General features: G+C 37.3%; 1 protein-coding gene, 1 long non-coding RNA gene and 1 pseudogene across 2 annotated transcripts; all 3 read right to left on the reverse strand.

Annotated features, from left to right (window-relative positions):
• Nucleotides 1-2,772: 2,772 nt before the first annotated feature.
• Nucleotides 2,773-4,606, reverse strand: UTP3 (UTP3 small subunit processome component). Its single transcript, XM_040481784.1, has one exon. It carries the CDS (start codon nucleotides 4,273-4,275, stop codon nucleotides 2,839-2,841), a length of 1,437 nt encoding a protein of 478 aa, XP_040337718.1. The 5' UTR covers nucleotides 4,276-4,606; the 3' UTR covers nucleotides 2,773-2,838.
• Nucleotides 4,607-5,369: 763 nt separating this feature from the next.
• Nucleotides 5,370-14,660, reverse strand: LOC121034716 (uncharacterized). The gene is made up of 2 exons (XR_005792578.1): nucleotides 12,933-14,660; nucleotides 5,370-5,692 (listed from the first exon to the last, which is right to left on the reverse strand). It is a non-coding gene; the product is annotated as an uncharacterized LOC121034716 (long non-coding RNA).
• A 2,634-nt stretch (nucleotides 14,661-17,294) lies between these two features.
• Nucleotides 17,295-18,226, reverse strand: LOC121031003 (40S ribosomal protein S6-like; annotated as a pseudogene).
• Nucleotides 18,227-23,455: the final 5,229 nt, after the last annotated feature.

A 23,455-nucleotide genomic window follows, 5' to 3' on the forward strand; every position in this document is an offset into this window, starting at 1 on the left:
TCCTCATAAAAACTCTATGAAGTAGGTACTACTACTAATAATTGCAGTTTATATGAAAAACTAAGGAATGGAGAGATGAAGCAACTTACCCCAAATCATAGACTAAGTGATGGAACTGGGTTAGGAACTTGGATAGTCTAGTCTACCCTCGAATTGGGAAAACTGTTTTACACCTGTTTCTCCTTTACACTACAGCTATACTCACAATACTTCTGACACCAGATGTGAATTGCCCCCCCCCCCCAAGCAATTGTGTTGGGTGTTGTACAATTTAACTCAATTCTGACACTCTCTACCTGGAGATAATTCAAGTTGTTACCGTGGTTCTGACTGATCAGCTATAATCTGAGGTTCCCATGACCCCCTTCCTGGGTCCAATTAATTTGCTAGAGTGTCTCACAGAACTCATGCAAACACTTATGTTTATTACCAGTTTAAAGGTATAAATGATACCTTTATGATATGGATAAAGGATACAGATGAATAGTCAGATGAAAAGATGCATAGGGTGAGGTGTGGGAGGGTGCCAAGCATAGAAGCTTCTGCCCCCATGAAGTTGGAGAGCATCACCCTCCAGTGTGGATGCATTCACCCATCTGGAAGCTCCTTTGAACTTCATACTATTGGGATTTTACGGAGGCTTTTTCACATAAGCATAATCAATCATCAGTTCCATTTCCAACCTCTCTCCTCTCTCCAGAGAATGGAGAGTGGGGCTGAAAATTCCAAGCTTCCAATTATGGCCTGGTCTTTCTGGTGAGCCATCACCATCATCCAAAAGCCATGCCAGGAGCCCACCCACAGTTAGCTTTCGGCTCAGATCATTCACAGTCGTGGGATTGAGCCCCAGGTTGGGCTCTGCAGCAAGTGTAAAGCCCACCTGAGATTCTTTCCCTCTCTCTCTGCCTCTCCCCGGCTCATGTGTGTGCACTCTCTCTCTCTCAAAATAAACATTAAAAAAAAAATAAAGAACAAAAGATGCTCCGAGTGCTCTTATCACTTGGGAATTAACAAGGGTTTACTGTTCCAAGAATTGGGACAGAGCCAGTACATCTATTTTCTATTATCTCACAGCTCTTAACCATTGTTATATCACCTCTCCAAGGTAGGTATAATTGTACCATGCAGATGAAGGAGTCTGACATCAAGTAATTAACGCAAAAACACCCAAACTGCAAAACCTTTACTTTTCCTACTGTATCAGAAAAGGAAGCGTAGGATGGGGCTTTGAAGCCAGAAAAGCTGCATTGAAATCCTGACTCTACTAAATAGCTGTATGACCTTCAGAAAGTTGTTTTTCTGGGTCACAATTTCCTCATCTTTAAAATATGGCTAATAGAATTTACTGTACAAGAGTTGTGAGGAATAAGAAACTAAGTACACTAAAGTGCTTACAAAAGTACCTTAGCACTTACTAAGTTTTCATTTTATTTCCAACCAACCTCTTTATGAGGAAACAAAAGATAAAATTACTTGACACGTGCTACTGAGAAAGCTGTAAGCCAGAGATAAAGATAATGAAAGCTCCTATTAAGCCTGTCTGGGTCCAAATCCCAAGTGTATGTCCTTTATAAAGTTAACCTCCTGGAATTTCAGCATCCTCATAAACGATACATGGAGAACAGTACCACGCCTCAGAAAATCATTGTAAAGGTTAAATTTGGTGACACACAACTGGTACATGGCAATTGTCTAATAAATATTAACCAGTGATCATCTCTGCATCTCTAGCAGCTAGATATTATTTAATGAACAGTGGCATAGTTAGAACATCTTTTGTGCATTCCTTCTCTAGTCCTGTCATTTCCTTTCCTGGCATCATCCCAACTATTTTTCATTTTCATCTCACGGGCACCTGGGTGGCTCAGCTGGTTGAGCATCTGACTTCGGCTTAGGTCATGATCGTGTGGTTCATGAGTCTGAGCCCCACATTGGACTTGCTGCCGTCAGCCAGTCAGCACAGAGCCGCTTTGGGTCCTCTGTCCCCCTCTCTGCACCCCTCCCCCCTTGCACTCTCCCCAAAATAAATATTAAAAAAAAATTAGTTCACCATCGCATCTCTTTCCTACTGTAAAAACCAGGGTAACTAAAGAAAAATGTAACTTTTTTACTATTTAAATTTGTCACTTACCTAGCAGTAAAACTACCAAATTTTCAGCAAATGGAGTATACAAACCAACTGCTACAAGTCACCAGTACAGTATGGAAAATGGAATTTTTACCTTATTTACCACATTGACTATTAGAAATATACACAATTAATGTAATTAAAGTATATCTCTTTCTACTTTTAACCGAAGTTCCTCTACATTCCTAAGCTTTTACTACACACAATGTACACAGTCTTTAAGTTGACAAACCTATTAACAAGTATCCTGCTCATGAATTACACTTAGGTAAGTGAAATATGTGTCAGAACTGTTTTACAGACTCTTACAAATAAGATGATTGCAAAGGTACATTCTTTTCACTTTACAAGAAAAATATTAAAAGTGTTCTAAGTTTGACTGTTGCTTCACAACCATCTGTGAAATTTTCATAGACTACTACTTGACAGATTACTTTTTTCAACACCTCCGTTTTTCCCAAGTACTTTCATATTGCTTCCAAATATAAAAGTACTACCTCCATACTATTTTTTAGTATGACTTCAAAGGACCAAAAAAAAAAAATAATCATAATAATAAAATAAAACTGAACAACAACCCAAATATCCCTGTCGACAAGAATTTTTAAAATTTAGGGTTAGGTATTATATATCAATACAATAACTTCGGTTAAAAATAAAAATTTATTGATCTAAAGTTATTGCCAAAAAACTTAAGCTAAGTGAAAACTTTATTTAAGCTTAATGCTCTTTTTAACTCCTGCACGAATGCCAGAGAGTTCACCACTATAACGTTGCTCTTCTCTACGAACTTCACGAACTTGGCCTCTTCTGCGAATTTTGGCTCTTCTGAACTTCTCCCGGTGTTTGACTCTAGGGTTCCGATCAATCTTCTTTCTCCTAGGTGTAAGTCCCCTATTTTTAGCAATCTGATAAGTAATGGCTCTCTTTGCATTTTGATCTTCAAGAGCCTGTTCTTCAGTGCTATTTTCTTCTTTCTTTCTCTTCAACTTTTGCTTGTCTTCTATTTCTCTATAGTATTTCAGTGCAGCTTCTTCATCAAAATCAGAATCATCAGAAATATCTGGAACAGCAGAGGCAGCAGCAGCAGCAGTCTCTGAAACAGATTTTGGCTTGGCCTTGGTGGATTTTACTTTTAAACTCAGTTCTTTCTTTCCAGCATCATCCTTAAGTGTGAGTAGATGACGAATTTCAGAAGACAGCTTCTGATCTACAACCGACAACTTGTTGATCAAATTTCGGTAGGTAACAAGCCTTTCTATGACAGGATGTCCATGTGCAGGGACTCTCCTGGCTTTCAGGATCAAATAAAAACTGATGTTGGAGCAGTAGTTCAAATAGAGATTGTACTTGGTCCTCAGGTATTGGCTTCCTTTTCCAGATGGAATGATCCCTTGCTCCACCAACTGTAGCAATGGCTCCAGCTCATCCTTCACTTCTGTCAACTTAACTTTCAGGTCTTCTATCAGTTCCAAGAGCTCTGGTGATTCTTTCCGCAGCATCTTCAGCTTCTCTTTCACTGAAACTTTCGCCAGATCCTTCACGACCCGGGTCTCAGCCTCATCTACCTGACGTACAGGTTTTGCAAAGGCCTCTACCCAGGTCACCCCAAAATCATCCTCTTGCAGGCCTTGGGCAAGGCGCCGCTGTATGAGCTGTGCTTCTTCTTCCTCCTCTCTTTCCTCCTCCTCTACTTCTTGTTGACTTTGTCGGTTTCGGGGCTTGGAACCGTAGTCTGTGTCATAGTAAAGTTTTTTCCTCTGACCCCACGACAAACTGGGATCCACAGATGCCTCGGCCTCACTCTGCACGGAGCTCCCACCACCATCATCATCATCATCTTCCTCCTCCTCCGCACTCTCTCCATCTTCATCGTCCTCATCAGCAATATCTAGGGCTAGAACCTCCTCCTCCTCATCGCCATCCTCCTCCTCGTCCCCACTCTCCATTTCGCTCCAGCCTTTAGACAAGACGGCCCGAGATCGGGCCTCATGGAAATCATCTACCTTATCTTGATAGTAGCTGGAGTCCCCTGGCGACGGTGGCAATTCTAAATCGTCTTCATTTTCGTCCGCTGGGCCGGGACCTGCCTTGGCTCGCATAGCTGCCCACTTGGCCGCTCCGCGCCGCCGCGATCTCCCCACCATAACTCACGGTCTCAAATTCTACACCGACGTCGGGCTTTTGGCCACCTCTGACCTCAGCGCACGAGCCACGCGCTCCAGTAACACGCCTCTTTGAACAGCCACGCGCTCTCCTCCCAGGCGAGTGTACAGGCAAACAGGTCGGCTACAGATTCCACCTCCTTCCGGGCCCCAGGATCCTCTCCGCTTGGCGAGTGAACTAGGACTTCCGCTCAGCCCCGTAAGCTTTGTCACGTTAGGAGCCCTTCCGTTTTCGCTTTTGCACTTTAATGCCAATCTATTCCGGTGAATTAAAATCCTTCCGTGTAGGAACAATAAATACTGGAAGTTCCGTTCCGTAGAGCCCTGTGAGACTTCTTACTCTCGCGAGTCTAGGCGTGGATGGGACGCGGGATCTTGAGGGACCGCGAGGCGAAGTCGTGGGGGCCGGTAGAGGGGGCTCTATCTCTTCGCGTAGGAGAGGCTCCTGGCTAGTTGTACTGCGCATGTACCGGGCGTTTCCGACCTGGAGACGAGCGTAGCTCTATGGGAACTCTCTAGGTTCTGGAATTGTTATCTACCTTCTCCGCCTATCAGCCTAGAAGTTAAACATGTTGTTTTCTCTCAACAAAGTCTAAATACTCTCTATCTGGGCACCATAACCTGAGGCCGTGACGGCGCCGCTGGCCTCCAGAATCCTGGCAGAGCCTCGGATTAGCCCATCTCCAGCTCTCTGCCCCATCAGGGCTCGGTGACTCGGCGGTGATTTGTGTCTCTCAGGGGTCCCGCGAGGGACACGCGTTAATCAATCTCACGACTCTTGGCAATTCTAAATGGGATAGGGATTGTGAACTTTCGTCCAGTGTTACGCAGCGTTCAGCTGCCGAAAACACTCGACGCGCCTTTCACATCGCTGCCTTTGTACACGCCATTCCCCTTATTTAAAAAAAAAAAAAAGGGTGTAGTCCTCCTACCCAAATTTGGGAAATTTTTACTGTATTGAAGAGATCTTAAGCATTTTCTGTGTGGTCTCTTTACTTACCTACTTGTCTTTTCCTCCCTTCTTTATACCTAGTAGATCTCTGCAAGCACTTATACTGAAAGGACCCAATACAGTGTCTGGCAGAGTAAGTTTAATGAATAAGTATTGAAATTACAGTATTCCTTATCTCAGATGCTACATAAAACACTGAATGAATGATGCATAAAGCTGCAAACGTTCCTAAAGGCAATAACCTGGCTGGAATGGATTTTAAGAAACATTAATTCAACTACTTTAATTTTATACATGTGGAAACAGACTTAGGGAGGTTACATTAGCATACCTGGCACAGAAACCAGGGGCAGGGCTCCCACACCAGGCTTTCACATTGAGCTGTTATCAGTCCTTTGCGTCTTCAGTGTGAATGAGTTTCAGACCTTTTCCTGAGGGTAGGTTTTGCTGGGTGGATGAAAGAAACCAAGAGCATAGGTTAAAATATTTGAGGAGGAGGGTGATAATAAGAGAAGAATTAATCAAACTTTAGAAGTGTTTTTAGGGCTAGAAGTATGAAAGGACTGTCCTATAATCTTAGACTAATTTAAGGTTTTCATACATTGCATATGATAGATTAAGATTTTTAGTATTAATGACACCTTCAAATGTAGGGAGTTGAGTTGAACTTTCTATATGATGCTAAAATTAAGAGTGACACACAATTTCTTTGGCGAACATATAGTGTCTTTAAGAAAAATACAAAATTTTAGAAAAGTTGTATTTTGAACTAAACAATATTTTTAAAGTGTTAAAAGTTATGTTAAGCATGTTAAAACCTTTATAACATTTTAGAAAATACAATTTAATGAATTAAAAAGGTATGGGTAAAAGTCCTATGTTCTGATGGTAAGCAAGAATTCACCTCTGAATGTGATTTTTAATAGGTTTTATCATTAAGCAAATATTAACTGCTTACTAACTGTAGCAGAATACTACATGTGTAGTAGATACAAAGGTAAATTAGCCATAGTCTCTTCCATTAAAGAGTTTATAATTGGATACAAAAGAAGACAAGCATACACAGATTACTAAATTACCGAGCAGTGTGTGATGTAAACCCAGTGCTGTGAGAGATCAGAGGGGCGAGAGATTGCCTCTGGATTGTTATTCTGGAACATTGCTTAAAAAAATGTTGCATCTAAGTGGGACTGTAATTATATCCTTGCTTTAAATGTATTAAAAGTTAAGTTTTATTTAGGCCCATAAATCCAAGTTTTTCTGCTTAATTTTGTTGCAAATTATTTGAGAATTTATGGCCATATTTCAGGACCATAATGCATACATTTTTATAGAGAAATTAGAAAAATATTTTTGTTACTTTTAATGGGAATGATCACATTGCTCTAATATTATGTAGTTTATACTAATGATTGCATTTCCTAACTATTCAGAATAGAGTTGCAATATCCAGTGCATATTGAGAGAATGCTATAGTCCAACATTCTCAGATCTTTTTGAAAAGGAACCATTCAGAAGCTAATTATTCAATTCCAGCAGCTCCTATAGCCTGATCTTCCATAGCTTAATCTTAGAATTATTTACTGTTTAGGTGGGGAAATTTTTCTTCTTAAAAAACTTGTATTTCTGAAAAGACAGCTTAGCAGCTTTGTTATAAGCCTGTGCCAATTAAAGAGAAAAACACATAGTCCCCAGAGAAAAGGAATAAATATTAAATAACATTTGACATTTAACCATTATATTTGTGGCAACTATGGTTTATCATCAACTTTAATATTACATTATTGTGATGCTTGGCTTAGGAGTTAGCAAGCTACACATAATGAAGGCCACCAGGTTTTTGTTTTGTTTTGTTTTGTTTTCTCGAGAATATCCTTTTTGCCTTATTCTAAGCTCTAAGACCTTTGGGGATTTTCTTACTGTGGAAGGTAGGGGTTTGTAAATGACACACTAAATGTTATTAGGATACTTTATTCAGGGCATGAGTTCTGGGTGTTGAAGGTGTTCTATCGCCAGATTTGCTTAAATTGAGCTCAGTTATGGACTATACAGCAGTAGCAATTATAATAGCAACAACAACAATAACTAACATTGAGAGCAGTTATTATGGGCCAAGAGGTGTTATAAGCTCTCGAAATTCAGCTCTATGAGGAAGGTACTACAATATCTCTAATTTAAGAAACAGAGACACACAGAGCTTAAATGAGGTCATAAGGCTAGTAAGTGGTAGAACTAGATTTGAACCCAGACAATCTGGCTTAAAACCCACACTGTACTATAGCTAACTGCTTAGCTAGTACTGGCTTTCATATATTTTCTTAATAGGTTTTCTCATTTCCAGTCTCTGCTGTACATTTGATTCAGTATCATACGATATATCCTCCTAGAATATCATTTCCATCATCCCACACCCTTGTTTAAAACCTTTTTCAATGACTCTCAGTTACTATCAAGATAAAGTTCATACCGTACATGACCTTCCCTCAGTTTGCCAAAAAGTAGCCCTTCCAGCCATACGTTTTATTATTCCCCTACTGAAACCTTTCATTCTAACTTATGTGCTCTACTGCTCTAGTCTCCAAACATTGCTTTGCAATTTCAGTATCTTCATAATTACTTATGTTAGAAATTTACAAATCATTGCAGATATCTTTTTGGCTAACAAAGAAATCTCACATAAGTCCGTAAGGGAAACTGTATGAGACTCTTTGAAGAACTATTATTGATAGCAGGGACTTAGAGACAACCTGGATGCCTGTCCCTGGAAGAGCAGATCAATAAAAGGTCATGGATGAACATCGTGGAATTTAGAAGCATGGGATGACCCTATATCTTGGTGGACCTGGTACAGTCCTGTTTAATCTGTTATTCTGGTACAATTATTAATAGCACTCTTTTACTCTCATGATTGAGGTTATAAATTATTTGGCCATCTTAACTACATAGTAATTAGAAACAGTGACTGGAAACAGTGGATTATATATACACAGAGCAACATGAATTGATATTAAAAACATTGTGCTTGGGGAGAAAAGCAAAAAATGAGATGCATACTACTATATTGTTCACATATAGAAATGCATACACAAAAAATACACGTTTTGCAAATACATATAAACAAAATAATGTGAAAAGAACAATTGTTTATGAAGGGGCAAAAAATGGGATGATGCTTGGAGATTAGAAAGAATGGGAGAGGAGCCTTCTCTGACAAAAAATGATAATATGCCAGAAACTGAGGAGAATAATCAATTATTTGCATCTAAGATTCAATTAAAAAACAAATAAGCAGACAGAAAATGACCATATAGGTCCCTAACTGAGAGTCCTTTAAAAGCCTCCAATATCTATGGGATCAAGTTTATATTCCTTATGATTTGACTCTTGTGTACATCTTAAACTTTACATCATACCCCATGCTCAGTGTCACCATACATAATATAGCCTTGTTTATATATGTGTGTATGTATACACACACATGCACACACACACACAGGCTGTGCTCTTTCTTGCCTCTTTTCCTTTGTACATATTGTTTCTTCTATACTTTTTAGAGAACTCTTATTTATCCTTTAAGACTAATTTTATTTTATTTTTATTTTTATTTTATTTTTTTTCAACGTTTATTTATTTTTGGGATAGAGAGAGACAGAGCATGAACGGGGGAGGGGCAGAGAGAGAGGGAGACACAGAATCGGAAACAGGCTCCAGGCTCTGAGCCATCAGCCCAGAGCCTGACGCAGGGCTCGAACTCCCGGACCGCGAGATCGTGACCTGGCTTAAGTCGGACGCTTAAGCGACTGCGCCACCCAGGTGCCCCTAAATGACACCTTAAAAGCCTTTTCTGGCCTCCTCAGGGTGAAGAGGTTCCTCTTTTGCATTCCCATAATGTTTCGTACATCTTTCTCTTTATACTTACTGCTCTTCCTCCGCTAAGCCTCTGAGCCCCATTAAGTCTGGGTCCATGTAGTCATTTTTTAAATCTTCAGAATCTAGGTCAGAACTTGAGTAAATATGTTGCTATACTCACTGTAAGCCTATCAAAGTGGCAGCCTTTAACAATGAATTGCAGTATCTTTTGTGCTTCTCTAGTCATCACTATTCTCCTTTTAAATGTAAAAGTAACATGTAATATTTAATGTATGGCTTTGTGTACTTAAGCTAATAGTTAAATGCACATTTACTTGCAATGCCAGTGTCATAGACTAGGTTGTGTTGACTGAAGTAAAAACAAGTAGTGTGTTTTTTACATTTTTAATGCTTAGAGAAGTAGTAATGGTAAAAATAATTTTATATGATAGCAATAATGGGAAAATGCATCACTGATAGTTCATTCAGATAGTTCGATATAATCACAGAAACTCCTTGAACTATTTTTGGGTACGGAAAAGAAAGAAGGATTATTTTTAAGTGTAAAAAAGAAAATGGAAGACAGGAGGTATAGTGGCCATCTGCTTTCATTTCTCTCAGAAACCACTTACTCTGAAACCAGTAGGCTATATATTATTTTTGCAACTAAAGTCTATATCTATTTAAAGACACAAAAGTCCTAAAAGTGAAGCAAAATATAGAACTTGTACTGAAATATGGGATAAATATATGAACACTTTGGAGCTTTTAAAGATGACTTGGTTTGTTGGCCTTAATTACCAAATGAAGAATTTAATGAGATTGTGACACCACTTCCCTTTCCAAACTCTAATATAACTAAATACTATGTAATTATTTTGTAAACATTATTTTAATCCTTTTTGTTTTTTTTTTATCATGAGGAACCTTGTCGATACAATTATTTATGTATTAACTATTGATTCAATGATAATTATAGCTTTGATGGTGAAGGTCTTCTGAAACATGGTTCAGGTAGAATATTTTTCTTTAAGCCATTCCTCATTCTCTATAGAATGAAGGCCTTAGTTCTTAGCCTTATGTATGTTCAGGATCTATCTTTACCTGGCTCCAACTTATTTTTCCAGCTACTTTCCTTCTATTTTCCTCAATGAATTCTACAGTCTAGCCAAACTAAAGCACTCATTGTTTTTTTTCTCTTTTTGAGATTTCTTTCTCTTGGCCTTTGCTTATGCTGCCCTACATCTCAATTCTTAGATGTCCTTCAAGGCCCAGCTAAGATCTTATCTTTTCCAGGCTGTATTCTCTGACATAGTTCCTTCCATTAGCATCTAATAGTCCTTTAACTCTTCCTATGTTGGGATTTTAAAACATTTTCTCCATTGTGTTAAGAATATTCATCTTTTCTGCCAGATATATCACTGTTCGTCTTTAACCCTTATAATATCTAATACAATTACTCAGTTGTATACTGTGTAATAGTAAGTACTGTATACTATGTATAGTAAGTACTGATAAATAGCTAATCAAATGAGAGTTAAATTGAGCTCTGTTAAATTTCAGTAAGATATTAGAAGTTATTAAGAACAATCTAAGAATTTAATAAGCATCTGCAAATGGGACATTGATCTGTCTCCATTTTTGATGTTATGTAATAACTTGGACTCTGCTAAGAGCAAAGGGGAACCATTGGAGGGTTTTAAACAGGACAAAATTAGAGAATTTATGGGAAGAGGTAAAATTATGTGTGAGGTTGTTACAGTCATTTAGGTGATGAATTTTAGTGTCTAAACTAGGGCCTTGGGAATAAGGATATAAACAGTGGGCAGATTAAGAGCTTTTTGGGAGATGGTATTATAGGACTTAGTGTCTGTTTCAGTGTGAATGTCAAGGAGTTACAGTGACTCCCAGGTTTTCTGGACAACTGAGTGGATGATAGTACCGCCCCCCCGCCAACTAAGAAAACTCAGGAAGAAAGAGGTTATCAGGGTGCAGGAAACAAGGGTAAATAAATTTTAGACAGTGCATTTGAGGTGTCTGTGAAGAAGTTCAGGTGCCTTTTGACAGAATATATAAGTCTGAAGCTTGGGAGAAATATCTAAGCTAGAAAAGGCATTTGGGGATCTTCAGCATTCAGTTGGAACAGAGACTATACTTGATATATAATTGAAAACAGACAAAATAAGGTTTGGATTGTTTTTACTTAAGTAGCTAGCACACATAAACTAGACCAGAAGGAGTATACTACCTGCCTGCCACTACAGTTATAGATCTATCTGTCTGTCTGTCTGTCTATCTATCTATCTATCAAGTGTCAAATTTAAAAGGTTCAGATTAATAAATGAGCTAGATACAGTTAAATATGTAATTTAAACTTATTAAAGTTTAAGAATTCTAAATGTACCCTGTAAAACTGAGCCATGAAAAATTATCAACAAAGACAACAACAAAATACATCTGAATAAAGGCTCCATTCATGCTTGACTCACATTTTTATCATGTCCAAAAGTTTGAATACATCTCTGGGCTGTCTCCAGTAGCTATTGTCAATAACATTGAATATTTTGGGAGATGCTAATTATGTATCAGGCACTGTGTTAGGTATTTAAAATACCTTATCTTACTATAAGATATCAGTGAGAAGGGTGCCATTATTATCCTCTTTTCACAGATGAGGCTCAGAAATGTGAAGTAATTTACCCAAGGTTATATAACTGGTACTTAAACCCAAGTCTGTCTCACATTGAAGTTGGTTTTGTCATTTTATTGAACCTTTTCCTAGTTCATATTTTATCACTAATGAAAAACTTGTAGAGCCCAGAGACATTCATTTCTGCTTCAGGGTGTGTTGAAATAATATGGACCCTCACATGTACAGACTAAGACCGTTCAGAGATACGGTATCAAATTCAACCAATATAATGAAAGAGAAATATAAGAGAATTAGGAGGCATCGGCCATATTTCATCTCTCCAGTTTTGTTCTGGGGCCTGGGAAACCATGCATGTAGTAGATGTGTTCAGAGTATAAGCAAATAATCATAAGGCATAATTAGAGGCTCTCATTCAGAGATTGGTCTGTTGTTTCCTCATTTATTAATTTTGGGAAAATTTATTTTTTTTCTTCTGTGATTTTGGTAAAATTGTTTATTTGCTATAAATTATTTTCCTTCAATTTCTTTTTGTCTACACTGATCGCCATATCAGAATATTACTTCACACTGTAAATTACCAGCTACAACAATTAATGTTCTACTATACAATATTTAAAATAGCAGTGAACACATTAGTGTTCACATAAGTGTTTCCTTTTATATAAATGTAAATAACTGATAATATTCTACTTGAAAACTTGTTTAATGTTGCTAAGGAACTGAACTGAATGAAGATATTTAATAATCAAGTATAATTATCTATACAAAATCACTACTCTACAACCATATCATACAGTAATGCCAAGTTTACATCCATGTAAATGTTTTAATTGTGCACAGCCCACAACACTGTAATAGGTACTTGAATGAAGGTATGTTGAAACATATAAAACACATTGTCTCTGGATTTCTGTTGCCATATTGAACATTCATTTCCTTGAATAGTCACGTTTTCTCTCATCCAAATCGTCAATGTCACAACCCTGAGATCAAGAGTTGCATGCTCCACCAACTAAGCCAGCCAGGTCCTCCTAAAGAGAAAATTTTTTAAATAAAAAGACATGGTTGCCCCAATTATACTAGGAAATTTTGAGCCAAAATGATAGCTGTATTAATTTCTGATTGGTGCTAAAATAAATTACCACAAATTTAGTGGCTTATAGCAATACAAATTTATATCCTTACAGTTCGGTGGATTAGAAGTCCGACATGGTCTCATTGAGTTAAAATCAAACTGTCAGCATGGCTCTGTTCTTTCTGGAGGCTCTAGGGGAGAATATGTTTCCTTGCCTTTTCCAGCTTCTAGATGCTGCCTTCATTCTCTGGCTCATGGCTTTTTCCTTTAACTTCAAAGCCAGCAGTGTAGGATCTTCAGCCTCCCTTTCATTCTTTCACTCTTTCACGGACTGTCCTGCCTCCCTCTTTCCCTTCTAGGGACCTTTGTGATTATGTTGGACCTACCTGGATAATCTAGGATAATCTTCCCATATGAAGGTTACCTGATTAGCAACCAAAATTCCACCTGCTACCTATATTCCTCCTTGCCATGTAATGTAACATACAGGTTCTGAGAATTAGGACATGGATATCTTAGATGGGCCACTATTCTGCCTACCATTATACCTTAGCATTTATTTATGTAAATCTGAAAGAAGATGCTATCTTTTCTCAACATAAAAGAATAATAATAATAATTTGCTAAAATATTTGAATGTTTACATGCTGCAGGCACGTTCTAGGTGCTTACAACTGTTAATTCTCATCAATCCCCTGAAGTATATACTACAGTTATGCTCATTTTGTAGATGAAATTGAGGAGAATAGAGTCACATTTGGAACCAAGTAATCTGACTCCAGAGCCTTTGCTTTGTTCAATAGGAAGATGGTAGATAGTGTGTCTCTTAAAACACATCTTTACAGTGTGTTATGTTGTTTTAGGTATTGTAAATTATTAGAATTAAGGTACATTTATAGTTATAATATTGTAAAATTAGTTGGTAAATAATCAATTATGGCATACCTTTTAGGCCAAAGCAATTTATTTGAAACTCCAAGAGAGATACAAAAGAATTACTACGATTGACTTCAAAGAATGCATCCAGTATCTTAAAAATAATTGACTGAATATTCTCCACCATGGATTTATTCTTTCTTCTTATTATTAGAGGAAACAGACTTAGTGTGGCACTTAAATATGAATAGAAGAGTTAGCAAGAAAAATTTTATTTTCTCATCTATTTTTCTGAGTCTTAATAATTCTTTATAATTTATATATAAAGACTCTTTAGAATGGGTCTTTATATATGTTTCCTCATATCCTGTTTTTGGGTGCCAATTGCTATTGCTCTATAAAGAGATCCCCTCCCTGCATCTGGAAAGCATTAACTTAGATAAATTACACACATAAGAAGAGAAGGGGTAAAAGTGTAAAGTAGTGTGCTCACTCATGTAAAATGATATAAAGAGATAGGAGATGAGCAATGAAGTAACAGAGTAAAGGAGTGAACGGAGTGGAATGACATTATTCAGGGGAGACACTAGAATTAGTTTCAAAGATTTTAGGAGTTTTAACAAGAGCTGGCAGAAAGGAAGAAGTTTATGGTGAGGAAAATAACAGAGCAAAAAAGATTCTGAAACAGGAATTAGCAAATCCTATATAGGAAAAGGAAAGCAGACATATTTGAATAGATAGCAGAGGCCTCTCCTGAAAATAGAATTTCCTTAAAGCAGTGAGGGACCAGACCACTGGACTTTATGAATTGAAAGGAACATATTGTTGTTTGAGGAGTTTTCTGGAAAACCTGTTTATTATTGTATCTCGAGAGAAATTAGAGAGAAATTACTGTTGGTATTTTTTTTTAATGGATTTTTGGAAATAGGCTGTTTGTAAATTAAGACCTTCCCAGAAAGTTGTGTAAGAGGAAAGAGCTCTGCATGATAGTCAAACGACTGACATGTAATATCCCAAATAGCAGTTCTGTGAAAAGCCACTGCAGGTGCAAGTTTATTTAAAAACAGACCACAACACAGGTGCAATTCTCCTTATAAACATTTAACCACAAGAGATGACCATAAAGTCTATGTGGAAAGCCGTTGGAAAAAAAGAGAATTCAGTTTTTTGTTTGTCTTAATTTTTTAATTTTTAAAAAGAATTTGGGATGAAGTTTCTTCCTCATATTTTAAGTTCTTTTTAAACTTAGTTTTTGCCTCCTAATATTTAAATATAAATTTTACATATACTGTGATTAGATACAGATCAATATTGAGAAATTCTGTATGCAATACGCAAAAATGTTTAGGGTTAAAAATGTGAATTAGAAGGATTTTCTCCATGTATATAAAGAATATTAATGACTTTTAGTCTTGTGGGAGGTGAATTGGACTGGAAGTTAGGAGGCCTATGCTCCTTTAACTTTAGAATGACGAAGATTAATTCTGAAATTCAAATTTTTTTAATGCTTATTTATTTTTGAGTGAGAGAGAGAGAGAGAGAGAGCATGAGCAGGGAAGGGGCAGAGAGAGAGGGAGACACAGAATCTGAAGCAGGTTCCAGGCTCTGAGCTGTCAGCACAGCCCAAACCCACGAACTGTGTGATCATAACCTGAGCTGAAGTCGGACGGTTAACCAACTGAGCCACCCAGGCGCCCCCAATTCTGAAATTCAAAGTAGATCCTAAACTTACACAATTCAAATGGGAAAAAAATGTTACTCCTATAAAGAAGTGCACGGTACTATTTACTGCAGTTCTCCCTTCACTCTGCCACAGTTCCAGAGCCTTCCTCAGTGCTACTCGTTTTGTCCAAGCTCTTTCCCATCTTGGGCCTTTTACTTGCTGTTTCCTTTATTTTGGAACAGTGTCTGGCTGATTCTGTGGTAGGCAGAATAACCTCCCTGCACGCGCCCACCCCCCTTCAAGTGCATGCCCTAATCCCTAGAACCTGTGCATGTATGACCTGTTACATAGCAAAAGAGATTTTGCAGATGTGACTATGGGTGTGGGCCTTAAAATGGGGAGATTATCCTCAATTGTCTGGATGGGCCCAAAGTAATCACAGGAGGCCCTAAAAGCAGAAAACTTTCCCTAGCTGGGAGAAAGAGAGATGAGGCAAAAGCAGAGGCCAGAGAAGGACTTATCCCACTATTGTTACCCAGCAGGCAAGGGGATAGGGATGTCACCCCTAAAACCTTCAGGGACCAAATTCTTCCAAAAATCTGAATGAGCCTAGAAGTAGATTCTCTGCCAGAACCTCAAGATAAGAGCCAGGCTGGCTGACCCTTTGGTTTCCACATTGTGAAATTGGAGCAGAGGAATTAGCTGAGCCTACCGGACTTCTGAGTTATGGAACTGTGACATAATACCCTTGTGTTGTAAACCAATCAGTTTGGGGTAACTTGTTACAGTGGTGTGGAAAGCCAGTACAGGCCCCTGTTTTAGTCTAGATGTTTCCTTAGAGAGGCCTTTCCCGAGTATGTCTTCTAAAGTAGACTACCTCAACCCTGCCCCACCTGCTCTTGGTCACACAACTTTGTTTATTTCCTTCATTGTATGTATCGCAAACGGTGATATTATTATTATTATTATTATTTTGTTTATCTTATTTTTCTTATCTGTGTTCCTCACTAGAATTTAATCTCTGGGAAGGCAGGGCCTGGCTGCTTATGGTCATCTGTATCTTTGCATCAAGTGTACAACGTATAAGACACATATTAGATCTGCAACATACATTTGTTTAAAAGTAGTTTTTGATATAATAGTAGATGGGGTAACCCCAAATGAGATGTAGAGACTTTATGGTAAGCCATGGTATATCAATATGATAAAATATTACCTAACTACTTCAGAGGTTAACATGTGCTCTGTATCAATTTTTGGAAACTGGTGTGTAAAATGTGCCAGTGACAAAAAAGAACACAAAATAATTTGCGCAGAAGTATGATCATATAAAATGCATTTATATATGCTTTTAAAGATTAGAAATTGGGGCGCCTGGGTGGCGCAGTCGGTTAAGCGTCCGACTTCAGCCAGGTCACGATCTCGCGGTCCGTGAGTTCGAGCCCCGCGTCGGGCTCTGGGCTGATGGCTCAGCGCCTGGAGCCTGTTTCCGATTCTGTGTCTCCCTCTCTCTCTCTGCCCCTCGCCCGTTCATGCTCTGTCTCTCTCTGTCCCAAAAATAAATAAACGTTGAAAAAAAATTAAAAAAAAAAGATTAGAAATTAATTTTGGAAATAAAGTTTAGTATTCTTAATTCTACACTTAATACTCAACATTTGCTTGACCTATAATAATATGCAAAATGTAGGACCATTATTTAATTCTTAATCTACAAAATAGTTTCAGGATTAAGATTCTGAAAGGGAAGGGATAAGCATGCATTGTTTGCAGTGATAATTGGTCTTTATTTTTTAATAATGACTCTTAATTGTCTTTAATTTATTATGAATATATAAACTGTGAAAGATAATATAACAAACATATGCATTCTATTACTTGGTTTAAGAAATAGAGCATTACAAATACACTTGTAATTGCTTATATACTCCTTAACATTACTAAGCATATCTTTAAACTTTTACTGATAATAGTTCTTTTCTTTTTTCTTTTTTTCTTTTGGACGTCTGATCTTATTTATTCAATACTTGTAGAAAATCTTATTTCGACTGGACTCAGACTTAAAGGTAGAGGCTCTCAGAGAGGACAGCCTCCATCTCTTAGCAGTCTATCTGTTCCTGGCACTGTTCTTTGGCCTCCTTTCTCTCAGCCAAAAGTTTAGCATATTCTGCAGCCTCTTCCTTATCTTTCTTGGTACGCTGTTTCTTCAGAGCAGTATACCGATGTTTGTGTTGGAGGACGCATGGAGTAACAAGACCCTGAATCTTGCGTGCTTTGGTCCTAGATGTCTTACCTTCATTACTTAGGGGCTTTCTCACAACATACTGGTGGACATTATCTTCTTCAGAGAGACTGAAATGGATGCAGATTCCACTAGCAATTTTGGGCCCCAGGTGATGAGGCACAGTAGGATCAGTGAATACAGAAATATTTTTCTCCCCTTTTTTTACAGTGACCAAATTGAGAACACGGAGATTGGCATCCATAACGCCCTTTCTTTCTCTAGTCCTCCTTGGTCTGTAGCAGGAATGCCCCTTACTCAGCAGCAGCAGCTGGACACGGCCATGGGTCAAAACATGGGGAAGCCTTGTTTGTCATTGCCACCACTGATTTGGACCATGTAACCTTTCCATTCTTCACCCAGGGCATCAACAGCAACGTCTCTGGCCATAAGCTTATCATAAAAGGTATGAAGTTTGCACTTCAGTGAATTTATGGCGGCCAGTAGCTGGGAAAGAGTTGTTCAGCTTCATCCTAAAGCAGCTTACTTCCTCCACGACACTATGGAAAAGAGCTGCTAATCGTCCTTGATAAGTTGCATCTGCTCTTGTAGAGTTGGAAAGAGAGTGCTCTACAGGAGTTTTGGGAAGTCCAGAGCAACCCAGCCAGGATCATCTTGTGGGGACGAATAGATTGCAGTCAGATAAAAGGTTTTAGCTCACTTTAGAAAATTCCCTCTTTAATCTTTGTGCATAACTATGTACAACAGATTTGTGGAACTCTGAGTGAGTGTAGGGTGTTTTGGGACTTTCAGGATACTCAAAGTTAAACTGGTTGCAATTATATATTCATTATACTGTGTATATATACACACACATAAAGAATTTTCCACTTTTGAATGCTTTATTTTGCTTCACTTCTCTTGGAGATAATTTTTGTTGGCTTGTCTCAGCAGAAGATCTTTCCTCTGGTGCTAGTAAGATCTTCTCTCAGTTTAGTTTTCTGGGTTGATTCAAAAGTTACTTTTGTATTGTTTAGTGTCTGAGAGATACAGAAGGTAAAGATATAGTACATATAGATAAGGTATAAAGGCCATGTTCCTGATGACCCTGTAACATATTTTAGTTGTTGTGTTTTTGGAGCTGATTTGGACAGTCCTATTAATTACTAAATCTTATTTTTCATATAAAGTTCAAGGACAAATGGGAACACTAAATTGTTACACTACATGCAGAATTTAATCCATTAAAAGGAAAATCAAGAGAGTTCAGCTACATCTTGGATTTAAAGCCAAGAAGGCTATTAAAAAATATCATCATCCCTTTTAAGTGTTTAAGTGGCCAGATGCCAGGATATCAAGGATCTTTTTATATTATGAAAGACTTTCAAGGGGAGAAATCACATGACATTAAAGATAGAGGCTGAAGAGAGATTCATTTCTTAAGATTAGTATTCATACTATCCTTACGGGTGACATGGGGAATTACATTGTGTGTGATAGGATGTTATTATATGAATTAACTTGAACTGAAGTGCTCTAACCAAAATGTGCCTGTTAATGGATTGGTGTTAGCTTACAGGTGAGACTTTAGATGTATGCCAAAGAAGTCTGTCTTCAGCACTAACCCATTGAATATTTTTCTTAACAACTAAAGTAAGGATTCTGATGGCATTGTATCAAGTTCGTAGATGCTGTGAAGCTGAGAGAATTAACTAAATCTGGACTTAAAAATAATCTAATAGGTGGTAATGTTAGTCTGAGTTTAGCAAGATAAAACTTAGGGACCAAGGCTAAATCTCATACGCAAATTCCAACTGTTTAAGTATTAAATGTGGGGAGGTTATTACCTTATAGAAGCATTTATTTTTTAAAAGGGGAGTTTGGTTGACTGTAGAATTGTTAGAGGCCAATAGGGTAACATAGCTGCCAAAAGAGAGATACTGTTATCCTAAGTGGCATTTATTGAAAAATATTGCAGTCCTGCTACTTTATACTAGGTCAGATGGCAATTGGACTATTGCATATATTGACACTATGGAGCCTGTTCAGAAAAGAGACTAATACTGCTAGAGGACTTAACTAGAGTTTTCAACTCCCTATGAAAATGTTCTCCATTCATCCTTTATTCAATCAGTATATCTTAGGTATTCTTGTGCTTTGATCTTGGAAACAGAAATGAGCAACAAGACAATGCCCTTCTCAAGGAGCTTTTATTCTAATGAGGAGGAGACAGATACTACATAAACTAAACAAGAAATCCAAACTATGATAATACTATGAAGAAAATAAAACAGGGTAATATGACAGTGACTGGGTTCGGGTGATTAGCAATGAGGGAAATTCTCTCCGGGGCACTGACCTTTGACTTGAGACTTGAATGATGATGAGGGGACAGCCATGCAAAGATATGAAAAGCATTTCATACAGAGGGATTTAAAAGAACAAAGGCCCTGAGTGTAAGTAGCTGGAGAGTGATGAGGGAAAGGGAGAATTGTGGGAAATCAGGTAAAATAATGAGTTTGCATTTATTCTAAATGTAATGAGAAGCCAGTAGAGGGTTTTGAGTCAGATATGATCTGACTTATCTTTTGAAAGATCACTGTCTGCTGAGTGGACAATGAGTCATGGGGGTAAGACTGGATGTAGAGAAGAGTTTGGGGCAGTGAATAGTTTAATGCGTTATAAACATAAACCATTTTTTTCCTACTAATTATTGCTTCCAAACCACCATAATTAATTTTTCCTTTGCCTTCCCCTGACAGTATTTTAAGAAGATACAGTAATTTTGGAAATTTTCCATTATTAAATGTTTAATTTATTTTCTGAACCTAAAACAGGTCTAAAGAGTAGCTTATTAAAAAAAAGAAAGTCGGGGCACCTGTGTGGCTCAGTCAGTTACGCGTCTGACTTTGGCTCAGGTCATGATCTCAGTCTGTGAATTCAAGCCCCACGTTGGGCTCTGTGCTGACAGCTCAGAGCCTACAGCCTGCTTTGGATTCTGTGTCTTCTTCTCTCTCTGCCCCTCCCCTCACTTGCACTCTGTCTCTGTCTCTCTCTCGCTCTCAAAAATAAATACACATAAAAAAAAAGTCAATTTCAGTGTAAAAACTTATATCCCAACCTCACTTTCTCCAACATCCAATCTGAAACAAGATGAAGTAACAGAGACCAGATTTACCCTCCCACCTGAAACAACTAAAGAACCTGACAAACTTATGAAACGATTTTTAAGAGATTGGACATGAGGTAACAAAGGGCAATGATCTCTGAGAGACAGAAAACAAATGTGAAGTCCTCTGCAATTTCCCCAGCTTGAGAGAGTTTCCAGGCCCTGGCCTCACTGGCAAAATCTGCAGAACATATAAAGAAAAAAATCATACTAATTCTACACTTAACACCTCCAGCAGATTGGAGAGGAAAAGATACTTCTAGATTTATCCTATTCAGGATGATCCTGAAAACAAAACCAGGCAAAGACATAAGAAAATAATAATTTCAGACCAATATCCTTTATGAACATAAATACAAAAATTCAAAGCAACATTTTTGTAAATTGAATCCATCCATTTATAAAAAAGATAATACATCATGAATAAGTTGGGTTTTCCCCAGAAATGCAATGTTAGTTTAACATTTAAAATCATTATAACTCACTGTATTAACAAACATAAAAAAAAGGAAAATCATATGGTCATCTCAATAACCAGAGAAAAGGCATTTGAAAAAATGCCATCTCCATTTTTGAAAAAAAAAAAAAAAAAAAAAAAAAAAAAAAATCTCAGCAAACTACGAACAGGAGGGAACTTCCTCAACTTGATAAAGAACATTCAAGGAAAACCTAACATCATACTTAAAAACTGAATTCTGAAGATGTGAATATTTTTTCTACAAATCTGTCTTGTCTTTTCCCAAATGTCAACTTCAGTAGTTATAGAACATTTGGTTCATATGAAACATATCCCTAATCTGAACATCACTAACATCTCCAATTTTACCAATCTTATACCAGCCACAATATCTCACACATGAAGTACTCAAATACCTTCACAAAAGCAACATTGCTATGTAAGCAACATGAAGACACTACTTTTGTCCAAGTATCTAGAACAGTATCTGGCACATAGTAGGTACTCAACTAGTTGACAGAGTAGAATTATAATAAAATATCACTCTGCACCTCTACCTATATAACACTTTTATTTTTTCATTTTTTCTTTGATTTTCAATTCTTATTATTCTGCCTTCTCTCCCCCCACCTTTTTTTTTTTATTTAAATTTTAGTTAACATAACTAACATGCATAACATGCATAACATGCAATATTGGTGTCAGGAGTAGAATTCAGTGATTCATCACTAATATAAAACACCCAGTGCTCCTCACAACAAGTGCTCTCCTTAGTACCCATCACCCCTATAGCCCATCTCCTACCCATTTCCCTCTGTCAACCCATAGTTTGTTCTCTATCATTAAGAGTCTCTTGTAGTTTGTTTCCCTCTCTTCTTTTCTCCCCCACTTCCCATATGTGCATCTGTTTTGTTTTTTAAATTCCACATATGAATGAAATCCTATGGTATTTGTCTTTCTCTGATTTACTTATCTCACTCAGCATACTTTCTAGCTCCATCTATGCCATTGCAAATGGCAAGATTTCACTCTTTCTGATAGCCGAGTAATATTCCACTGTGTGTGTGTGTGTGTGTGTGTGTGTGTGTGTGTGTATCTATATATATATATATCTATATATATCTATATATATATATATAGATATATATATATATATATATAGATACATACCACATCTTCCTTATCCATTCATCAGTCAAGGGACATTTGGGCTCTTTCCATGGTTTGGCCATTGTTGATAAAGATGTGAATTTTTTTTAACAGCTTTTTTGATATTTAATAGATATACAATGAAATGCACACCTTTAAACTGTATAATAAATTTTGACGTGTGTATAGTCAGGATTTTTAACCACATTAAGATAATGAACATATCCATCCTCTCCAAAAGTTTCCCCAGGCACCCTCGTAATCTTTCCCTTCCTCCCTTCTCTCCCTGTCCCTACCTTCCTAGGCAATCATTGATCTGCTTTCTGTCACTGTAGGTTTGCTTTCATTTTCTAGAATTATTTATATGAAAAGAATCATTTTTATTAAATTACAATTTTAATATAATTATTTAAATTGAATAAGGTAATAATTAGTTAATACAGTACACAATTTAATATAAATATATCAAAATATAATTTCAAAATAATATTTAAAATACATGACTTTATATTTTTGTAATGTGTATTTCAATTATAATATATATATATACACACACACACACACACATATAATATATGGAATCATACTGTATGTACTCCTTTTAAAGTATTTTGTCTGGCTTATTTAACTCAGAATAATTATTTTGAGATTCATCCATGTTGTGTGTGTTAACAGTTCATTCGCTTTTATTGCTGAATAACATACCACAATTGGTTCATCCAATTTGTTTATGGATATTTAGGTTGCTTCCAGTTTCAGGCTATTTCAAAAAAATTTTTTTAATGTTTTTAAATTTATTTCTGAGACAGAGAGAGACAGAGCATGAGCAGGGGAGGGGCAGAGAGAGAGGGAGACACAGAATCCGAAGCAGGCTCCACGCTCCAAGCTGTCAGCACAGAGCCTGATGTGGGGCTCAAACTCACAGACTGCGAGATCATGACCTGAGTCAAAGTCGGATGCTCAACCGACTGAGCCACCTAGGCGCCCCAAGTTTCAGGCTATTTTAAATAAAGCTAACACTTCTTCTGAGTGTTGTCTTCCTCCCTCAAGTCAGAAAAACTCTGGACATATTCTTTTTTCTTTTCCAGCTTTATTGAGAAA

The sequence above is a fragment of the Herpailurus yagouaroundi genome, unplaced genomic scaffold, assembly GCF_014898765.1.
Source record: "Herpailurus yagouaroundi ecotype Mexico unplaced genomic scaffold, PumYag 28, whole genome shotgun sequence".
In the NCBI taxonomy this organism is placed as follows: Eukaryota; Metazoa; Chordata; class Mammalia; order Carnivora; family Felidae; genus Herpailurus; species Herpailurus yagouaroundi.

Coding starts and splice junctions, on each gene's coding strand:
- UTP3 (XM_040481784.1), bottom strand. CDS start 4,275: ATGGTGGGGAGATCGCGGCGGCGCGGAGCGGCCAAGTGGGCAGCTATG.